The following is a 12,334-nucleotide window of genomic DNA, read 5'->3' as shown; positions in this document are numbered from 1 at the left end:
TTTTTTCACAGAACACAGTAAAACTAAAATGGTAACTATGAGAGTCAATACAAGTATACTAGAGGCACGAGGGGCCTGACTCATAAAAAAAAAATGAACACGACATGGTATTAACACGGGTGTCAAGTGAATTTGCAGCGGATCTTTCACACGGCCGGTGGAAATTTTAGTGCCCCGAATTTCAAATTGAGGCGGAGGGACTCGGCTGGGGCAGTCTGGGGCAGCGGGGCAGGGGTAGGGGCAGGGCCGGGGCAGAGCTCAGCCGCGCGGAAAAACCACGCAGCCGGCCAAAAACGGAGATTTCTCCTTGATTGTATTTCCAAAGCAAAGAATTTCGCAGACCTTTCCCCAAGGCAGCAGTCGCAGCCGGGCGCCGGCAGCAAGAACAAGCGGCGGCGGCGGATGCCAAGCCGGGCAACTCTCTTCCTACCATGCTCCATCTAGAAACTCATCTTCCTTTTTTTTTTTTTTTTTTTCCTCCCCCTCATATTAATTTGTGGATGCAGATAAAAGGAGGGGATTTCACCCAACCCAATTGTTTTTGTTCATGCTCGAGGACAGAAGATTAACTAAGTGGAAAAGAGTCTTCCCTACAACAAAAAAAAGAAGCCTACAAAGTACAAAAGTTCACATTGTGTACGAGCGTTCGCCTTGACGAAGGTTTTCTCTAGAGCTCGGAGGTAGCGATCTAGCGTGGTTTTTTCCGGTACGGACAAGATCTCTTTTGTAATCGAGTAGCCTCGTACCACCGCGTTGCAGACCCCTGGCATGGCCGGAGCGCGGCTCGGAGCCGCCCTCTCCCCTGTCTCCCCCTTTCCTCCGGCCTCGGGGGTGTCGGAGCATGGCCCTGCGCTGCCTCACCTCCTCCCGGCTCCGCGGCCCCTTCCCACCGGGGCCCGTTCTCCGTCGGGGTTCGGGGAGGCGGAGAGGGGAAGGGGAGGGAGAGGGAGGAAAGCGGGGCTCGCCAAAGCGGGCGCTCGGAGAGCAAGCCATCGGCAGCTTGGACAAGAAAAGCCCACCAGCCTCCCGTGTTAATAGCAACGGAGCTTTTATGAATCGGGCCCAAAGTTTGTACAGAGTTTGTCTGAAGAAAAATATTGCAACTGTGCATGAAACTAAACAACCACATGAGGTTTTTTTTTTCTTTTTTTCTTTTTTTTTTTTTTTTTTTTTTTTTTTAAAAGGGTTTTTCTTTCTATATGAGGAAGTCTGGTGTGAAGAAGGGTCAAGCATGGGTACCTGGTTAACCGCTGCCCATTAAGAAATCTCTCGCAACGTGAGCTCAATCTCGTTTGTGGGCTTAAAGGTCTGTCTCTTCAATTTGAACTTTATGCGGCTGCTCTTCAGAGCAAGATCTCTGAATTCTTAGGGTAGCTTTTCGAGACGAAAATCTACCAGGCACGGATTTCTGGTCTCAAACACCATGTCCTGCCCTCTAGGGAAAAGAAAAAAAAAAAAAAAAAAAAAAAGAAAAGAGGAAAAAAAAAAAGAAAAAAAAAAGAAAAAAAAACCCAAAACACAAGTAATACTGAATTTAAGTAAATGTATACCTCCAAAATACTGAAAACACCCCAAATCAAGAAAAGACAGAATTTGCGTTCTCAGTGAAATATCTTTAAAACCTATCTGACAAGAACCAAGTCAGAAAAAAAAGACTAACATAACTTTGAGTAATATTCATACAGCTACTAAGCATTATGGAATAGCATGCATTAATATTGTACGGTTATTTTACATCACCTATATCAGAAGGTTCTGACAGACAGCGAAGGCTACCGGTGTAGAAAAAAATCTTACTTCAGAAGAGCAATATAATACAGATTTCACAGGCACTACATTTAATATATCAGGTATTATGCTGGTTTTCTTATAATTCTTTCTGTCCTAAAGCTGGCATTATAACAATGACCGAAAAGGCAAGGATCGAAGTAAACGGAAAGTAGATACCAAAGTTGATATATTCTTTTCTTTTTTTTTTTTTTTCAGATAGATTAGTGCATAGTTTTCATGCAGATAAACACTGCTATGCATTTACATTGTTGGAAAGCAGAGTGAATTGAGCCCAAGTTGTCACATTTTTGTAAATCATTTTGCCAGCCTGTAATAGCACCATGTAATGGATTTGCATTAAACATTAAATTGATTTCAGAATTGGTGACACAGTATTCACTACAGTTAAGTGCTATGGAATAGCTTCAATGTTACCTGCTATATATCAAAGCAATTTTCATCCCACTGCTTTTTTATTGGAAAAAATAAAAGGAAAATGTACTCGATACTAATTAGACTATTGCGCAGCCTTGGACTTGATGATGGCATAGCTGGGTTTACTGTCAAACAGTAACACATGCATTGACTTCAAGACAAAATTGGCATTGTAAGCTTGATTTAATGAAAATCCTGCCTAGCAGGCAGTGTTAACTTCACGAGACCTGCCTCCGACAGACCTCATGAGGTTGATTTTGTTATTTATTTATTGTTTAGGTGCCATTGAAGCTCTCCTTACATTGTCATGCCGGTTATGGTTTTAAATTTGTTCGATGGAGGCCTTCTACCAAAAAAAAAAAAAAAAAAAAAAAAAAAAAGATATTTCCAGAGACACAATGCAAAGTACAATACTAACTGACATTCTTAAAAAAAAAAAAAAAAAGAAAGAAAGAAATTCACCACAAGGAAAAAAAAACTGTTTTAGGCTATGTATCTGGGTTTTTTTTGTATTTTTGTACAGTAAATATTTTATAACACTGTTACTACAAAGCTGCGAATATACGGAACAAAGAGAACTAGAGAAAGAAAAAAAAAATGTTAGAGGGATTTTGCATATTCCTGTGGGCTGACTGAATACTGCGGAGTTGAGAAAACTTGGTGTTTCTTTTCCCCTTCGACCTTAAGGGGAGGGGGACCAAGCAACAGAGACAAAGTGTACCATGGCTGCCTACACTCGAAGCCCGAAAGTTTTTTATCAGAAAGGAAGAAGAATAAATAATATGGCATCGCTGGGGTGTGCGGCATGAGAAAAGCAAGTGCCCTCGCTCGGAAATGAAAAAAAAAAGAGGAGAAAAAAAAAAAAAAAGGAAAAGAATCAACTCGAGAAAAAGTCAATTCGCGCTCAGCCATCTCCAGGGCTGGAAATTTGGATGGGTGAAGGGGGGGGGGGGGTGGCTCCAGGTCAGAGTATTTGTGCGTCTGCCGGTTTGTGGGGAGAAGGAGGGAAAAAAAAAAAAAAAAAAAGTTGTTCGAGTGACTCGGAAAGAAGGAGCGGAGCGACTGGGAGGGGAGCGGGAGGCGCCGCCGGCCCGCGCTGCCCCTGCGCGGAACCTGCGCCGCGCTCCGCAGCGCTCGGGGGCCGAAACGCCGCTTGTTCTCTCCACCTGCGCGGAACGGTGGCTGCGTGGGAGCACGGCGGGCCGCAATGGAATTTAGCGCGTAATACTTTACAACCCCTGTCGGTTAACACCCTCGACCGCCTACCTAATGTTTTAAAGCCTTTAAAACATTTTTTTTTTTTTCTCGCAATTCTGCTCAGAGTTCCCTAACTTTAGCGTCATCAAACTTAATATGACAAAATACCTTCAAAAATACAGCATACCTGTAATGTCCATTTACAATGGTTCTTCAGTAGCCTATACTTCTCAAGCATAGGAATATGCTATACCATTGAGAGAAGAAAAATAACTGTATTTAAATACATACAAAAAGGAAACGGGAAAGTTTTTAACTTAAATCCAGTTCCAAAGGAAAAAGAAAAAAAAAAAAAAAAAAGCAATTCTATGAACGCTGCCTTTATAACGAACAATCAGAAATTCCACTAAGCTAATTTGACAGAAATTTTTCCTCATTTAAACAACATTACAAAAGTCCTGCATTATAAAATAGGGTAGAATAAATCAGTGTAATCAATAAAACTATACAACATACAAATTACATATCTTCTGAGTGGGCAGTTTTAATTCTCTCTCTTTGCAGCCATGACTACAACATGCTCACTAAAAACAACTAACTGCCCAAACTATTGCTTAGTTTGTTTTGTTTAAAAAAGGGTGCAATTTTATTGTATATACAACCAATTTACTGGTAATACCTTGTCTCATAGCAAGGTTCTGACAAAATGTTTGTCTAGGCTTTTTTCCCTTCACTGTGAAGCACTGAAAGCTGCTATTTTTTTTTTTTTTAGTGCACATATGTCTTAATAAAGTAATGCCCAGCTAAGTGCTATAGGGAAGGCAAAGGATGCTGGCTAGAGGATGTGATACCATATACTAACAATCACACAATACAATAGAGCAAAATGACTACTCAACCACTTATCAGACACATATGAAAATCCAAAACATTTTATTTTTTCCTTAAATAGAGAATAACCAGTAAACAATTTTCAGAACTTGGAAGTTTAAAAACGTGCATATAAAAATGGGCATTATATACTTTTATTGAATGTGGATTGATTGCAGTCTGCTAATAAAAATGGGTGTGGGATCTGAAGAAAAAGGAAGTTGTTTTTTTTTTTTTTTAAGGCTTGCTTGTGAAAGGAACAGTTGTAAAACAAAAATTGCTTGAAGCAGGGTTCAGCTTAGTGCTTCACAGTTTGACTGCTTCTCTAAGAAGAGCCCTTCCTGCATGTGCATTCAAAATCACAAAAGTACAAAGACAAACACCTAAAACACACTGCGTCAAGTGCAGCACCAACTTTGGTCAAATAAAAAAAAATGAAAAGAAAAATTAATAATTGCTAAGCTTTCTACATGATATAAGCAGGTATTGCATATTTTCATATATCTGGGAGAAAACAAAACAAAAAAGGAAGACTCCAAATAAAATGTAAAATGCAGCAACATCCAAAAATACTGATAATCTAGCATCTACAGATCTCAGAATAGCACTGCCACTGACCATACAGGACAATAAACACTACTCCTATCTGCGGAACAACTAACATCCTATTTAATTCTAGATGTTGGAACTGACAATGGCTGACATAAAAGTCACATTTACAAAAAGTGTCTCCAAATGCTTGACTAGGGAAAAACCCCTTTCAATATAGGAACATGTGCAACAATTCCACAAATAATCGCTATCCAGGGCAAGGCACATTGATATGGAATTTTTTTTTTTTTTTTTGTTTCGTGCAAATTAAGAAAACAAAACAAAACATTGTTTCAGGGAAAAGATGAGGAGCAAAGTGTCTTCCCAAGAATTTCAGTTACTTGATTGTATAGGACAGTAGTAGAAACCCTTCTGAAGGGTCGAACAAACATAGTTTAAAGGCAAGTGCCTGGAATAGGGATTACAATATTGTGTCTTAATGCACTCTACTTTACCCTACATTAACTATATAAAAATTAGTTACTAACACTAGAACATGCAGAGACTTTCTCTGATTAGCTGGACTTGCCAACCAGAACGTATATATATGTATAGTATAGGAAACCTTCTTAAAGTTGCATGTGAAGCAAAGGGGTGCTCCGCTGTCTGATAGAAAAAATCACTTGCACTCTTTTTTTTTTTTCTTTTTTTTTCCTTTTTTTTGTACATAAGATACAGGACGTTTGGGGTCCAAACTTTTTTTTTTTTTGTTTTCTTTTTTTTTTTTTTTTCTTCTTCAGCAAGTGCCCTTGCTTTGAACTGGCGTTAAGTTGTAAGATCAGCATCGTTCGTTTCTGTAATGTTTTCTTCGCAGTCCAGAAATTGCACCAGTTCAGGGACACGAAGGTGTTTTACTTTCTGGACCGTTCTCTCTTATTCCCAAGGTGTTTGAGAACTGATAAACCCTATATTGCCGGAAACACGTAAAATTTGTCAGAATTGGCATAATCCATTATAGTGACTTTTAGCTTATAAAATTAACAGATATTATGATTTCATTTTAGTTATGTGCTTTGATAACAGAAAATGATTAATTAGCATTTAATGTAGTTAACATATTGTGGTAAAAGCACCATTAGATTTGTTTTTTTTTTTTTTAATTTTCCTTCAGTTTTAAAGGGATACAAGTTCAACAATAAAAAACATAAAAAGCAAAAATAGCTCCCCTTTTTCTTGCAAGGCTGTTTTTACCCCAATAATTTAGAGTCCTGGGGTGGAAGGACTTGGAAAACAAAAATAGAATTTTCAACAATCTCTATCTTACAAAGATATTTAGCTATCCAATGAAATTGCACTTTACTCAATTCAAAATTCGATTGTTTTGATTGATTCCTGTCAGTTTCTGTCAAAAACAGACCAACTTCCCCATTTCTGCGTGAATTTTTGTGTAATTGTTGAAAATTGTTGAAAAATGTTTTTTTTTAAATGTAAGTGCAGCATTTCAAACTTTTTTTCTTTTTTTTTCTTTTTTTTTTTTAGTGAATAGTAGTAGTTTGATGTTTTAAATCGCTCTGCAATCGAGTGGAAAAAAAAAAATTGTTGACAATGCTCTTATGGTTCATGTTACGTATCTAAGTGCCGACTGTAAAAAAAAAAAACAACCCCAACAGAAAAAAAAAAAAAAAGAAAACTGCGATTTTTTTCTTTTTTTCCCGATATGTTACAGAAAAACATGCTCTATGTCTGTCCGGTAAGTTATATATTGCAGAATTCAGCTACTACAAAAGTTATAGTTTAAGTGTGTTTCATGATTTCTCAAGAAGTCTCACACCTGTATGGGAAAAATCGATGAGGATACTGTAAAACAGTTAGGCTCCATATGGAAAGTGTGTTACAACAGCGAGTTGGTAAGCAGCAGCAGAGGCTAGTTCTACTCAGTGTCACCTAACGCTTACACTACCAATGAACACTTCAAAAGTTATGAAGCCCAACCATTTCCAGCACCATATGAGAATTACAACAGTCCTAAGTTGTCTAAAAAAAAAAAAAAAAAAAAAAAAAAAAAATTAAAATCTCGAAAAAAGTTACGGCCTTTGCCATTCAACCATAACGTTGCCATTTCCATGTACTAGTTTGCTGTCGTGTCTGCTCGCCTCCCCTTCCGCCGATGTGAAGTCGCTGCGCTGCGTTGCTGCTGCTTCCGTGTTACAGAGGTGGGAAGGGGTCTGGTGGTCTGTCCGGTGGGTGGTGGGAAGCGGAGACTTTTATCCCAGTACCAGGACTGCAAAAGAAGAGAGGAGAAGCGTCAGTCCCGTCGCCCGCTCTCAGCTGCTCCCCAAAGGGCTCCGGGCATCGCTGCCAGCCTCCTCCACCAAGAGAGGGGCTAATTGAGACCGTGACGAATCGACCTAATTACAAAGCTTAATTAAAAATACTGTACAAATCAATACTTTTTTTTTTTTTTTTTTTGCGCCGACAGTTGCTGGACATAGCTACAGACGAACGTGGGGGTCGCGTCACGTTACGAGTTATCAATCTTTTTAATAGATTATGGCTCGAAGATCCCTCCAGTTCACTTTTGTCTAATCCCCTGAAAAGGCGATACACATTCGCCTCTCTGTGCCATTTATCACCCTGCAGTCGGGGTTTTCTTGGGTATTTAGGCATGTGCCAGCATAAGCATCTGTTGCTTTATACTGCCCTGCTTCAACTGTCCTCACTGGAACAGATGCACAGAAATTCAACAACAGGGCTGTTTTCTTAGGAGAAATGTGGATCGCTAGAGAAAAGCCAGGATAAAGCAAATCTGGGGGACAGTGGATCAGCGAGAAAGTCCCGTATCTCTGGCCATACTTGTGTTTCTAAACAAAATGTGGACCTCAGCTAATAGCTTTTCTTTGGGAAAACGTGTCTTTTTTTTTTTTTAAAATTTTTTTCCTTCCCCTCAAAGGGAGGGAATTCCCTGGGATTGCAGTTCCGCAACAATACTGTCCTTAACCCAACCGCGCAGATGCCTGGGGCGCAGAGAGCAATTTCGCTCCTCCGTAGGAAATAAACACCGCGGAAAGCTGGAGCGGGCTCTGCTGGAGTTGGGGCAAGTGCCACCGCACCGGGGAGACCCGGCTCGGCCCCGGCGAGGTCAGACCAACCTGAACCCGGGATGAATAAGAGCAGTGTTAGGCCCTGGGATTGTACGCGCAGGGGGATGCTACTTGGCCATGACATATTGCTGTGGGAATACACCAACAAGCGGCAACTATTGGCTCCAAGTAAAGTCATACCAGAAGAAAGAGTCAGGTATTACAGAGCTGTCGCTGATACCCCACGTTTCGACGTGGGCGCCCCTAATATACGAGGTGCATACGTGTGCATGTATAAACTGACGACAAGTTCTACCAACTTTTTCCTCCGTTCCTTTTCGGCGTCTGACGGGATTGAGAGCACGACCCACCCGGGGAGGATTTACGAACATTTACAGGAGGCTCTGAAGGAAGTTTCATGTGGACTCGGAGATTATGTGATCTCGCCGTGGAGGCAGGAACCGGTGAAATAAAACAGCACGATCAAGAAGTTGTCCTACTTCCATACACCTCATTAACGAACTCTTCCTCCGCTCACCCTTCCGAATACAAACACACCGGTCCCCTATCGGCTCCATCTATTGCCTACGGATTTTATATTTAGACGTTAACGCAGGCTGCAATTAAACGAAATAGCTCTCATATGGAAAGTTCACAAACAGAGAAAAGTTCTGGCAGGATTTGCGAAGCGGCGCCAAGTCCCGTTCCCCTCCCTGATTGCGGGGCCCTATCGATTTTAGGTGGGCGCGGGCCATGTCGGAGGCATCTCCGACCACCGCCGGCCACAAACTCTTCCGAACTTCGCAGGGTCGTCCCTTACGCTTGTCGTTCGAGCGGGAGAGCCTTTGGATGGGCTGGGAAGCGTGGAAGTCCCCAGCAGGGAGGAGAGGGGTTAAAAATTCCGAGCCGCCGCTTCAAATCCATATCGCAGATGTGCAATTGGCTCCCCTCGCCCGCTGGCCCGGCACATGGCCCGGCGGGCCGGAGCTGCTCGGGCCTCGCCACTCCTCTTTCGCTTCGAAGCGTGGGTTTTTTATTTTTTTTTCCCCCCAAGAAAAAGCAGGGGAAAAAAAAAAAAGGCAAAAAAAAAAAAAAGCGAGCGAGCGGCGGAGGTGGGGCTGAGCACGGAGGGGGCCGGCGAGGCGGCCGCGCTCCCCCCCGGGCCGGCCGGCAGGGGCTGCGCGCCGCCGCTCCGTCCGTCCGTCCGTCCGTCGGTCCGTCCGTCGGTCCGTCCCCCCGCCGCACCGCGCTCCTTCACGCATCTCGCTATTCAGCCCGCGCCTCGCAGACAAGGTTACCCCAGAGCGGCTCTGTAATCCTTCACTGAAATAGGCTTTATTGATTGCTCTGGTCTATTGTTCCCTTTTCAAGTCCCCCAAGTTCAAGTTCATCCTGGTGTTACATCATGTCTCGTTGCTAGGGGCAACCAGACAGCCCCAGACGTGACTATCATTAGCAAGAGCCGCGCTGCGCCCTCCCACCGCCCGCCAGCCGCTCTGACGTAGCAGCCCCGCTGCAAACACATTGAAGTATTTATTCTGCCTAATTTATGACCTCCACAGCAAGAGAGACCCCCACTCCAAAAACCAACACTGTTGTATATTTAATTAATCTGTCTTCTCTGGCACTTGGGAAAGTTAGACAAAGGTCTAATTATTGTGCGTCGCTCCCCACACTTTTCTTTTGGGGTGACTATTTGCATGGGAAAAGAAACGGCGAGGCTGGGCGCGAGTCCCCTCCCTCCAAAACACCTTTTTTTTCTCCCCTGCCCTATTGACATTTCATGAAATACTTTAGCTGCTTAAGGGAATTAGAAAAAAAAAAAATCTGATGTGAATGTAACTCCTTCTGAGTTGGTATTCAGTAACACAAATCAACTCATGACATGTTTAAATTTAAATGCTAACCACACACTCTGCGAGTTACTTTAAAGGTTAGTTTTTAATCAATAGAAGTTGCTGACTCCGGAGTTTTAGCGGCGCAGTGCAGCTCTGGGGCCTTTGTCTAGCGCTGGGCTTTCAAACTTTTTTTTTTTTTCCTTGAGATGATTTTAGCAATGATTTGCAGACACAGAGTGCTATTGTGCTCCTGACTAGCAACATGTCAATAAGGAGTAGAGTTACCATGCACTAGGGTGTCAATATGACTCCTGCAGACACTGCTCGGCCTTAATACCGATGAAAAACTTAATTAACCCTTACAGGATCGACCCAAACCGCACGGCTACTTTTTAAACTTTTGTGCCGGGGCTCCAGATCGCCTTTACTGAAAAGCTGCGTTTACGGGATCCGAACTGCGAGCACCTCGCAAACAGCTGCGTCCCGCTTCGCCTCTTCCTGCAACCCACTTGGATGAGATGCTTTATGGGCTGAGGCAGCAGAAGAGCGAGACAGAGAGCGCATTTACCCACCCGATCCCAGCAGCACCGCTCTCAGGACACCGTTTTAATTTAGAGCGTCTTACAGCTGAGAGGCGCACACAGAATGATCCTCCTTTTCTACTAATCATTTTAATATTAAGATCTCATATCCCCCTCAAGCCTCCTATACACGTCTAAGTCTTCTCGGATTAGGTCTGAAGAGCACCATTGTCCTTCTGAAGCACCTGTGAAACTTCTCTGCGAGGGGAGAGGAGACCTCTGCGCGTCGAATGAAAACGTCTAGGAAGCATATTAAGCATTCGTAGCCCCGGTAGTTGGGATCTGTCAAGGTTTTTTTTGCATGATTAGGGGGCTTGGAGGGGGAAAAAGAAGCCCCAGTCCCTACGTTTGGATGGCTGAAGTATTTTTTGCCTTCCTTCAGGGCGCTGCTCAACGTGGTGCAGGCTGTGCTCTCACATCTAACCACCTTACCCGTCTCATCCCTTCACATTCTGTAACCTATCCGACTGCGCCCCGACGGAGAGCGGCATATTGCCTTTCTTAATTTAAAATCTCCATTTAAACCATGCGCGCTATCACAATACGGTCAGGATGATATTATCTCCGTGCGTTTTTATAAAAGAGCCAGTATTTTATTTCCCCTCTATTTACTTTGCAGTACTGTTCTCCTGGCGAGTTTAGAGCTAAATGAATCCACCAGAGCTAAAGGTCCTACTCAGTAGAATTACTGCCACTCAGTTGTCCGTGCCACTACGGGTCTGTATTGTCCTGTCGAGCATCTCCCCGTCCTTCCCCGGTGCTCAAGGTGAAACATCAGAAAGAATTCCGCAGTCCGGTACGAGATCTTCGCTTCCCTTTCTCCAGTCAAATGAAGAAGTAATCTCATCAGGTTGAAAAGTGCTGACTAAGGATTTAATAAAGTGCCTGCAGATGTGTGTCATCTCTAAGGTATTCAACTCATGTAATGCAAAACAGTTCCACACCGAATGTGCTTATAAAATTCCATTTAACCATTGCAGAGCTCTATTTTACTGTTCTCGGAGGAGTATTATCACACTTTTTTTTTCCCCCCCCTAATTTACAGCACCATGAAAGTTGAAACTCGGCGCTGCCAGTATCTGAGAATCCTCACAGTAGTAAGGTTTTATGAACCATAAACAATATCTACTTGACTGAATCCTAAACAGGAAGTCTGAAACGGCAATTACGTTTCTTTGATAGTGCAAGTCTGTTTGGTTCTTTTGCTCTTCTGGAGATAGCAGGGACACACAAAAATCCTCAAGCCACTCCTGACAATCGGATCCTTTGTATGGGAAGAACAGCAAGGGAACGCTCCACGATTCAGGTATTTGAAAGGAAAAAAGCTGAAAGTGCCTCGTTGACTCCGGTAGTTTCTGCCTGCGTCAGGAGCCCCAGAAACGGGCTGGTTGTTTATGGAGACCATCTCAAACTAGCCTTCCTGCGCGACGTGTCTCACCCCCGGCTCCCGAGCCTCACCGCCACTCACGTGTTTAAACCAGAAAGATGATCAAATGCGAACTTGTTAAATTTCCTCCTACCTGCACATCTCCTGCCCTAACAATGAGACCCTTTCAGCTCGCACAAAAAGCCGGGGTTGTAAAGCGGCCCTATCTGTTTTTTCGAATTAAAAAGTTAAACAAAGTCCTCAAGGCAAAGTTTAACGCTGCGGAAGGAGGTTGTTAATGTGGAATCCAGAACTGGGTGTGGACAGTTGCTTATTTCTCCGGGCGATGTAGGTTATTTAAGGACATTCACACGTTTTGAAACTCTGACAAACTCCGCACATGGGAGCCTTTGCTTCACCTCCTCCGCTCAGGGCCAAGACCTGGTCTGCACTAGCCATTTTTGTCAGGTCTCGGCCCGGTTTGGCTGCCCGGCGGCGGGACAGGTCGGTGCCATCGGGACTTCAAAGGCGGCTGGCACGCTGCTGCGGCCGTTGCTGCCCCGGGCACGCTGCTGCGCTGCAGGAAGTTGCTGCTGCAACGGGCCCCGGGCGGGAAAATCCACCTTTGATAAGAGCCTAAATAAAAAACCCACGACTTGCTGCTTT

The 12,334-nt window shown here is 43.4% G+C and overlaps 1 protein-coding gene across 2 annotated transcripts in view; it reads right to left on the bottom strand.

The window, feature by feature from the left end:
* Window positions 1-6,360: 6,360 nt before the first annotated feature.
* The window catches only part of NFIA (nuclear factor I A), a 247,803-nt gene continuing 241,829 nt past the window's right edge, over window positions 6,361-12,334 (bottom strand). For both annotated transcript variants that reach the window (XM_086617088.1, XM_086617089.1), the window contains one exon: window positions 6,361-7,084. In XM_086617088.1, coding sequence (XP_086473214.1) covers window positions 7,009-7,084 — 76 coding nt within the window. In that variant the 3' untranslated portion in view covers window positions 6,361-7,008. The remainder of the gene's footprint in view (window positions 7,085-12,334) is intronic.

The sequence above is a fragment of the Tauraco erythrolophus genome, chromosome 10 (assembly GCF_009769465.1).
Source record: "Tauraco erythrolophus isolate bTauEry1 chromosome 10, bTauEry1.pri, whole genome shotgun sequence".
Taxonomy (NCBI): domain Eukaryota; kingdom Metazoa; phylum Chordata; class Aves; order Musophagiformes; family Musophagidae; genus Tauraco; species Tauraco erythrolophus.
The sequence above is the reverse complement of the archived record's forward strand: the minus strand, read 5'-3'. Positions and strand labels throughout refer to the sequence as shown.